This window comes from Mastomys coucha, unplaced genomic scaffold, assembly GCF_008632895.1.
Source record: "Mastomys coucha isolate ucsf_1 unplaced genomic scaffold, UCSF_Mcou_1 pScaffold15, whole genome shotgun sequence".
Lineage (NCBI taxonomy): Eukaryota > Metazoa > Chordata > Mammalia > Rodentia > Muridae > Mastomys > Mastomys coucha.
This window is the reverse complement of record NW_022196897.1, coordinates 96,054,915-96,065,568: the sequence shown is the minus strand read 5'-3', so window position 1 is coordinate 96,065,568 and position 10,654 is coordinate 96,054,915. Positions and strand designations below refer to the sequence as shown.

The window sequence follows — 10,654 nt, the reverse complement described above, 5'->3', positions numbered from 1 at the left end:
AGATCTGACTGCCTCTGCCTCATGAGTGCTGGGATTAAAGGCATGTGCCAGCACACCTGGCTAATAATCATCTTTCTTTGTAGACAACAGCACCTTCACTGTGTATATAGACGTGTTTTGCTCATTGTTGAGTATCAAGCACTGGGAGTTTTTATAACAAAGTATAGGTGCACAATAAATATATTAAATAAGTGAATAGGTGATAAATAAGTATTACTAATAATCAGCCAATTATGTTGCATGCATGTGTGTTTATAAAAGATTTACTGAGTTTAAATGCACAAGTATTATGGACAGAAACCACAAAGGTTTTTTTATCTGTTATTTGTTTTGTTTTGTTTTAAATAAGCTAAAAAAGCAAAAAAAAATCAATGGGGATAGTACTGAGATGAAATGACAGAACAAGAGGTGGGGACAGATTGAAATAAGAGTCCTGAATAGTTAAAACAGGAGGAACAATGGCATTATTTAAATCCTGTCCCTTGTAAAGAAGAAGGTATTTCAGAAATTTATTAATTTATGACTCATGCAACCCTGTTATTTCCTCCTAGTTGCCTGAAGGGATATGTCAACAATAGCTTATCCTTCTTCGACCTGAGTGAACTTGGCATGGGAAAATCTGGTTACTGCAGGTACTTACCCATAGTGTATTTATCTTTCCTACTTGCTTTGGCCACCTCATCTCCTCCCCTCTACATGTATAAAAGCATTTAACATTCTAGGGGTTGGGTAAATCAAGAATGCTCTGCTCTCTTCATGCTTTCTGTTTTTGTGGATTGCAGGTACCGAGACTATAGAGGACCCCCTTGGAGTTCCAAACCCTATGAATTCACCTTACAGTACTGGCACATCCTGGCTGCTCGATTGGCCTTCATTATTGTGTTTGAGGTTAGTCTCAGGCTCAGGAGATGTCAGTCTTGATGTTACTTCTTCACTGGCTTCTAAAAAACGACTTTGGTAGGCCCAGGAAAAGAATCAAAACAGATAAAATAATTTTAAAGAACATAAAATCTAATGAGTAAGAGCTGAATACTGTAACCACAAGTTAGTGGCTATTTGTACAAGATATCTGGGGAGAAAGATACTACCTCATAGAATTTTGAGACTCCTAGTTTTACGTTCCTAGAGGCCATGCTTAAAAATAAAGAGGTGGTTTTCATAAGCTGATAAATGACTTCAAATCTACTCATGAGGATAGAACACGTATTATTTCTGAATAATTAACTCAAAATACAGTCTATCACATAGATATTTGTTTAAAACATATTGGATGTTCCCATTAATTTTGCCTAAAACTTTTATTAGAAATTATTAGAGTTAGATTTATCATAGACATGTTATATCAAATTGTAATACTGTGAGGCAATTTTAAGGGAACTACCTAATGATTCTGAGGGAAAAACACTTTTCAAAGACAATTACATATTCCAAATGATGTCCAAATATAAATTTACAATTTTTACATATCTGAAAATGAAATTCTTGCCTCTAAAGGTCTTATTTTTCTGACTTAATGACTCTTTGAATCAATGAAAATATATCTTACTGAATAAAACTTTCGACTTTATTACAGGTAGTATAATGGTTTAACTCATATTTTCAATCTAATAATTCAATGAAATGTTTCTCATTATTCAGTCTTAAAATATACATATTTTCTGTATTCCTCAGAAGTCAAATGAACAAAGTTAATCAGATACATCAGTTTGGAATATCACTTAAGGGTCCATGTGAGACCTTCTTTGTTTCTCTCTCTTCATTCCCATTATTAATCCCTTATTTCCTGAGCAACCTATGTGAAACTCTTCTTGATTCTTAAGTTATCACTACTTTGGATGTCGTATTTTCCAAATAACTTCAATCATTTTGTACCTTAAAGTTTCTTTCATCTTTTACTTGCTTTATGTGTTTAGCTCTAGAAAGAAGTGTCAATGAGCTCTACATTTAGAACACATCTACTAATCCTATGAATTATAATCTTTAAATATGATGAAATATTTATTTTCATATATTACACTTTACTAAATCATGGCAATATTTTTATTTGTATTCCTATCATTTTAAAACACATCATTAAATTTTTAGAAGTATTGTATATTTAAATGATCAAGCAAGAAGGCCTGATTTTGTGTTGGAAAATAAGAACTGCTTTCCAGATATATACTTTGCAATGCAATTTCTTGGGACACATAGCAAGTCTAGCTAAAAGTACAATTAATCCTTCCCTTTCTCATAAATGGTCTATTGTCCACTAACAACTTGTTACATAAAGGTGTTTTTCAAGAGGCTATATTAACCCCACAAATATCACATTGTTCTCTTTCCTTTCTGAGAAATGGAAAGACTTACCATTCTCATAGTATACTTAGAACAGTAGGAAAGTGTGAGAGGGCAGGGTGGCGGGCATGGGGAGGGAGGAGGCAACAGGGGTTTGTTTTTGTTTGTTTTTGTTTGTTTTTTGGAGGGGAAACTGGGAATGGAGAAATTCGCATGCAAATAAAGAAAATATCTAAAATAAAAAAATAAATAAATAAAATAAAAAAATAGCAAAATAAAAAAAAAAAGAACAGTAGGAAGTGCCATTTGAGCAGAGCTCACTCTGTGTCAAGCACTCTTTTAAGCTTTATAAGTGTGTGTTAATTCATTTAAGATGGAGCATTATCTTCATTATCAGAGGCACAGAATGTGGATGATTTGATCAAGGGTACACAGTTCCTGAGTGTCTGTGGGATGAAGAATTATTGGTCTCATTCACTTACAAGCATAATGCCTTTTGAGTGCCACTTTTACTTGTTCAAGTCCAACACTAAGGCTGGCTATGGCAGTGCACACCTTAGTGCCAGCAGGTGTGACATTTTTAGAGGCAGGTAGACTTCTTTTAGTTGATCTACAAAGAAAGTTCTAGGCTGAGCACAAAATAATGGCAAAATTATTTCTCAAAGCAAACTAACAAAACCAACAAACCCCCGCTACTGCCAGTTTATTCTCAAATCATAAATAGTACACACTGTACCAAAATTATGCAACACAAATTAAAGGCTTGATAGTAATAATGGTGTTAGTGAAATTATATAATAGAATTTCTGAAAAAATACTTTGCTGAGTCTGAGTCTAATCCCTGGCTCACAAGTTTATGTTGAATGTATTTTGGTCTATTGAATATACATTTTTTTCTTAGAATCTTCTTTTGTATTTGTATCTATTAATGTGTACTATAATAGTATTGAATAGCATATAAGTATTTTAAACAGGAGTTTAAATTTTGTTATGAAACGATGTCAATATACATCATTAAAAAAGAAGAAACAATTTTTTTTAGTGTCTAACTAATTAAGGTGACTGTCAATAACATTGTATTTCCAATATAAGTCTTGGAAACAATATTCTAAATTCTACACAATATGTTCTGATGCTTGATTTTAAGACAAATGCATCATTGTTCATGACTTTTATGTTTTACAGTGAGCACTCTGGAACCTTTGAAAACATACTTTTATCTTTACCTTTACAGCATCTTGTTTTTGGCATCAAGTCATTCATTGCATACCTGATTCCTGATATACCAAAGGGCCTCCGTGAGCGCATACGGCGGGAGAAATACTTAGTTCAAGAAATGATGTATGAGGCTGAACTGGAACATTTACAGCAACAAAGAAGAAAAAGTGGTCATCCTATTCACCATGAATGGCCTTAGGCAGTACCTGCTACCCGAAAGGGGCTGTACTATTAGTGTGCAGGAGTGAGACACTTGGAATGCAGATGGGATCCAAGGGAAAGGCATACTTGACAAACTATGTTGTAAAATGCTACTTGGAAATACATCATAGCATCCTAGGGATTTCGAATGTTCAGACTTCTAAAGGAAAGACTTGTGACCTGCAAAGGGCTGCAACTGAATGGCAGGGAGCCAGGCTCTGATTCTCAGAGCAAGCCTTCAGGGGAGTTCTGTGTTTTGAGTCCATTCTGTTCGATTAGCTGCAGAACAAATAGGAAACATAGTGGTGAAATTTCCAGGAACAAATTTCCACATAAATGTTCATAAACTGGAAATACTAATTGGATTCTAAGACTTTCACATAAGCTCAGATATTCATGAGAAATGAGTTAAATCAGTTGTTGGCTCTGATGTCAGAACCCCATGTCCCTTCAGTTTACAGGTTTGTGAAGTTGCCTTTGTCTCGTTGATATAACAAGTATATGCACATGCCATCTATGTTGCTCTATGTCGACTATGCACTTGAAGAGCTGAACATCACTACAGTAGTCAAACCAAAATTCCAAGTTTCCTAAAAGAGCATCACTGGAATAATTATATTATATCGGCTGTGTTCAAGTCTTTCACCCAGAACCAAATGCACTGCCCATTTTTGTTAACAAATGCCCATAGCTCCACTTCAAATATTTGAATGGCTATTCTTGTATCATTGGAATATGACTAATTCGTATTTTACTGCAAAAGTCTATCTTCTATTCTATTCTATTCTATTCTATTCTATGTGTCCCTCTCTGAATGATTAAAAACCTCACAGAATGCTATATTGAAACTTTGTAAATACGCCAACGTTCCTTATATGCTTGCACTTTACACTGTGTACTGTGAGTTCCAGCCTATGGAGCTCTAAGACCAGTTACACAGGATGCTACTGTAATCTGTTCATTCAGGAAATCCGAAGCCAAATGTTCTGCAGCACTTATGCTTTTTCTATAACATGCATCCTCAATTATGAGCTAATGAAAATAATGCATGCATGGAGTGTATTATTTACATAAAACACCTTTCTGGTTTCACTTTTTCATCATGGAAGGGAGATTTCTGTTTTTTGATGAGCTGATTTTATCTAGTTTCAAAACTCTCTAGAAACAAAGTCAATTTAAGTGTGAAGATCATAATTTGTTGTAGAATCCTTATTTGAATGTCAATTTTATCCTACATTGATGGAGCACAAATGAAGGAATATTCAACTAAAAGAATCTCAGAGGAAGCCTTAATTAAGGGGGCAGAATGCAAAGAAAGTCAGGGAGTGAAGGAGCAGGATATATTGTAGAAATGAATGCACATTCTTTGCAAAACAGAGTCAAGCTTTTTTGTCTGTGAATGGTGTGTGATCACACAGAGAACACACAGAAAGAGCACATAAACAGATAGCACACACATACCAAATGCATAAACACACACTCATACAGAAAACACAAACACAGAGAGAATACAGAACACAATCACACAGAGAACACAAACACATGATTGTTATGATTTCTATTATTTGTTCAGTTTGGTTTTGCTCAATTAAGCAAAACAAACATATTTACAAAATGTAAAATATTATATTAGTCAAAACACAAAAATAAAACTACTTTGCACACAAGTTAGTGATTCTCTATCAAGGAAACACTTTTCATTTTTGGAAGTACACTGGCCTAATTCTAACACTTAAAAAGCTTTGTTATGGTTGCTTTATAGTTTCTGCCAAGGATATTCACTTCTCTACTGTCTCTATGATTCTGAGCCAGGCATACAACCTGAGACAATAAAGTCTTCCACATGATCTGGGATGTAGCACAGTGGTAGTGTGTGTAGCAGGTATGTGGAACACGTAAGCTCAAGTATCAGCACCACAAAACAAACAAACAAACAAATAAAATAAATGTAAGTAAAATGAAATATGAAGTGAATCCCAACACAAATCCTTGTTCCTGGGACTCTTCTACTACAAACATAATGGCTGATTTAACCAATTATTAAATGGGATTTTTAGCTCCTCTGTTTTGAAACATTTGTGCTCCCTTTTCCTTATTAATTAGATATATCCACATACCTGAGTATATTTTGTTTTCCTAACATTTACATCTTTTTCTAATTTAGGGATGCAAGACAGACATATATCTTACAGTCGGACAGACAATAACTATCTTTTCCTTGAGAATTCTTTTTCTAGGGTTTTTCTATATACCGCTGGGGTTTAAATAATATTGATTGATACGAACAGAGGAAGATATTTTAATAAACGTTGTAGTCTATTAATTTAGAAAATATCCTCGCTGATATTTTTGAGATGGATAGGAAAAACAGAACCAAAAAAAATTATCTGGTGTATTTTTTTTCTTAAACAGTGCAGGACAATCAAACTTTGTTTCATCATCACTGATAGCAAAACTCAGACAGCCCCTGACAGTATGTTAGCTTTATTAGAACACTCTACTTAAGTTGAGAGAAATGTTTTATACGTGTTTTTCATATGAATATATATTCTTTCTCGAAGATTTATAGCACACACTATTCTCAGGAATTCTGTATGATGTGAATGCTGCTCATATATTTTCGTATTCTCACTTGTCTTTCTATGCTAACACCTAGTGGATATGTGCATGCAGTCTGCCTTGACAAGTTGTGTAAACCATTCTGAGTCTTAACTGTAATAGTTCTCAGTCATCTGAGTCTGTGTATGCACTCTTAGGTGAGCCACTGCTGCCTGGCTGCATGATCAGATTCAACTTGAATGCTAAATGATTCCTGGCACAATCTACTATACAATGGAATGAAGAGAAACTTTTTTCACTCAATAAATTATCATTTTTATTATAATTTGCACATTGCACTTCATCCTGCTTTTTCTTTAAATATTAAAGTGGGGTCTGTTGAATGGGTGAAAGATTGCATGTTCTTTAGCTATCAAACAATAGAGAAACTTAGCACATTCAGACTGTCTCTTGATGGATAATACTCCTATCTTAAGGTCATTCACAGGACTGGGAAGATGGCTTAATGGGTAAAGTGTTTGCCTTATAAGTATGACAACCAAAGTCTGGATGGAGCGTCAATGCTGACAAAATAAAAGAGCCTACTATGGTAGAATAAGTCTGTGACCACCAACTCCAGGGAGGCAGAGATAGGAGGGTCCAAGGCACCAGCTAGTGTAGCCAATCTGTGAGCTTCAGACTTAGTGACAATCTCTGTCTTAAAAGACAAAGTAGAAATCAATAGAAAATATTGGATATTGACTTCTAGTCTACACATACACACATGAATGCACATGCACACAAACATACAACACATGCACACACATAAACACAGAAGTGCACGGTAACATACATAAACACTCATACATCACAAAAAAGAATAAAATAAGTATTTTCATATTAAGGTACAGGTGAGATATCACATTAATACTAATGGTTTGTGTGCTAGAAGCAGATGAGAAAATACATTTGACTAGGTCATATGAGGTTAAGTAGGCTTCTACCACACGCAAGCACTTTGATTCTGCACACATGCTCTGACTCTCCCAAACACTATCAGAACCTCATAGAGCAAGGAATTCTTTAAAGCAAAAGCAAACAGGGGGAGTCTGAAGACATAGCTCAGCAGATAAGAGTACTGCACCTGATGCTCTTTCAGAGGACCCCAGCATCCACTTCATGGCTTACAACCATCTGTAACTACATTTCCAGGAGCTCCAGTATATTCTCACCCAGCCTCTGGTGGAACCAGGCCCACATGTGGTGTGCAAAAAATAAATGCAAACAAAACATATACATAACCTAAAAATACATATTGTTTTAAGAAAGAAAGACTTTATTTTAGTCTATGGTTCCACAGGGATAAACACTTCATGATGGGGAAGGCATAATAGTAAGCCAAAAGCAAGAAGCTGATGAAGTTTCATCTGATCACAAGAAGCAAAGAGAAGGAGCAGTATATGGCATCTAGCTAAAACCCCTCAAAGCCTGCCCATAGTGATTGGTGTCCTCCAGGAAGTTGCCACCTACTACAGATTTTATAACCTTCACAAACAGTACTACAAGTGGGGACCAAGGAGTCAAATACATGAGCCTATGGGAGGCACTTCTCATTCAGACCACCATAACTTGCAAAAGAGCATAGGGTATGAGCCAAGGAGATGAGGTTTTGACCAAGTTTTGACAATTTCACTGTGGAAATAACCAGCGCAATTTCCCTGGGGTGGAACCAGAATTCAAGCACAAATGCAGTATAGGCTATTATGATAGACTCTTATGTCGTATACAAGAATTATCATCTTACCCATTTGGGGGTTTAGATGTGATGGTTTAACTTGAAAATTCATGTTTATCAAATGAAATGGCTGGATAGATTAATTGGTTAATTGGGCAAGTAAAAGAACAAAAACCAAAACTGATCTCATCAGACATGTGTACTTCATTTTCCCCAAATTACAGAATCACAAAGGCTTCCAAATAGCACTTCGAGTGTGCTAACCTCTTACCTTATTCCTGCTATTTTTGGAGCTACAAGGAGAACATTTTGAGGAGACCGAAAATCCTGGTTTCATTTGGAAAGTTAATGGTTTTCTGATAATCATTTTTATTCAAAATGAAATGTGCCAATATTGCATAAACTAATGAAAGGATTGAGTTTTTGTTTAAACTATTGGTCAACCCATGTTCCTACTTTTGTAGGAAAAAACCTGGGCTTTTGTCTTTGTGCAAAAGTGATAAATTTCTTCCAGTCAAGTATAAGGGCCTGAAAATTGTTGAGGGAAGACCCCAGACTCAGATAGTATGCAAAGACAAAGAGCGTTTATTCTGCAGAAACAACCAAAATACAGGGGGTGGGGTGGGGGGAGGTCTACTATTCTCTAAAATGATGATGGCAGACAAAGGTGCACAGGCCTTCTTTTAGGGAACCAGGGGAACCCAGTAGAAGGATTAAATAATCTCTAATGTAATTGGTAGGTGCTAAAGCAGAAACATTAGTATAACTTTGATTGGCTATTGTTAGTTCTTCTATATTTAGAGAATATGTTAGGTAATCTAAAATTTCAATGGCAGTGCTGGGGAGATGACAGGGTTCAGCTTCTGAGTGGCTTGTACCAGGTGGTCAGTGATTTGCATTCCTATGTCACGAACTGTTTAACTAGAGGATGGAGAAGATATTTTCCCATTCTTGTCACTATCCCCAGGACTGCTCTTTGGAAGGAGTTTTATGACTTTGTTTCTGGGATGCATGGTCTGTTCCAGGAGCTGGTGCCTTATGACCTTTTTGAAATCAGGCCTGTTTCTTAAATGGAGACAAATGAGATTTATGTTATCCTTTCACAAGCTTGCCTTCGGGGTTCATCTGGAATTATAGTTGTGACTATATTTGGTGGCTTTCATTCTGAAGATCATCCTTGTTTCACCCAACCAAAGAGTACACATGGTGGGACTCATAGCTCCAGCAGCATATGTATAGCAGAGGATGGCCTACTCAGTCATCAATGGGAGGAGAAGCCCTTGGTCCTATGAAGGTTCTATGCCCCATTGTAGGGGAATGCCAGTGCCAGGAAGAGAGAGAGGGTGGGTTGGTGAGCAGGGGGAGGGGAGAAGGAACAGGAGGGTTTTTTATTTCATTTTTTTTCTTTTTTCCCTTTTTGAAAGTGTCTTCTAGTCAGTACTCTTGACTGCTGTTGCCTCGATCTATCTTTAGGGAATAGTAGCATAATGGATTCTTAACTCCACTTACTTACTGCTTTGTAACTGGTGAGCTGACAGGTCTCCCTGACAAAGTCGTTCCCACATTTCTTGACTCTAAATGGCAACCCTTAGTTACAGCAGACAGTCAGCATATACTTTGCTGTCTTTCCCAAAGAAGGCAAGGCATAATGGTAGAGCCTAGATCTGTACTGACTTATTCAATCCATTTTTCCAACTTAAATGTGGATGTAAAATACAAAATCTCTACCCACTTTGTTTTTGAAAAAGCAAAATTCCTAAATTACTACTTAGAAAAGAAAACATGAGAACTATATTTGGAACACCTCTCAGAAACGCAATTGTGTAATGGCATTTGGGGGGAGGTCCATGCCCCTTTTGCTCCCAAATAACTGCAGGGTATTTCTCTACATGCTCTAGCCCATTTTAACTTCCAAATAATTGACAAGGACACCTAATAGATTTATTAGCAAACTAACAGCACTAAGATAGGCAGATTCTGACCTATTCTAATCCTCTAAGGCTACCTATTTCTGATCCACATAGTACTTTACCTACATCTGCATCTTGCCCTGGCTTGCTCTGGTCCACATGTGTCCTCTTGGCTGTTCTCTCCTGGAGATCTCGTGGCAAATCCTCCTGATCCTTCCACATTTTCTCTGCACATGTTCCTTTCTTCTACTTCTCTGTCCCTCGCTGGTCTCTTTGAGACCTCCTGTATAGGATCAAATTTTAACCTCTGTCTTCTCCTGCCCAGCCATTGGCTGATAAGTTCTTTTTTTTAACCAATCAGAGGTGATGGAAAACAAATTTTACATAATATTGAGAGTGGAGATGTTTAACCATACATCAACATCTGGACTGTAACTAGATCTCTGGACACAGAAATCAACATCTGAATATACAGTGTACAATACCAACCCACAACACAATTGAGATGTGAGTACCCAGACATACAGGATGCTAAGTCATACAGTCTCAATTCTATCTCATATGAATAGACACTGCTTTTCTTGGTGTCTTCATCTACATGGGAAGCAAGGGAATTGAATGATCAGAACAAAAAATAATCCACTTGCAAAATATTAGTGGCAGTTATGCTTTGGAGATAGTAGGGGCAACCTGGGAACACCTGACCTCTGTATAACAAGACCTCTCCTCTGCAGGTGCTTCTTTAGCTTCACTGGTGAACATATCTTGCTTTTTT

The 10,654-nt window shown here is 36.5% G+C and overlaps 1 protein-coding gene across 2 annotated transcripts in view; it reads left to right on the top strand.

Moving 5' to 3' along the window:
• Ano3 (anoctamin 3) overlaps window positions 1-4,536 on the top strand; it is a 337,010-nt gene extending 332,474 nt beyond the window's left edge. For both annotated transcript variants that reach the window (XM_031371327.1, XM_031371328.1), the window contains 3 exons: window positions 552-632; window positions 783-888; window positions 3,512-4,536. In XM_031371327.1, the coding sequence (XP_031227187.1) occupies window positions 552-632; window positions 783-888; window positions 3,512-3,694 (370 nt within the window). In that variant the 3' untranslated portion in view covers window positions 3,695-4,536. The remainder of the gene's footprint in view (window positions 1-551; window positions 633-782; window positions 889-3,511) is intronic.
• Window positions 4,537-10,654: the final 6,118 nt, after the last annotated feature.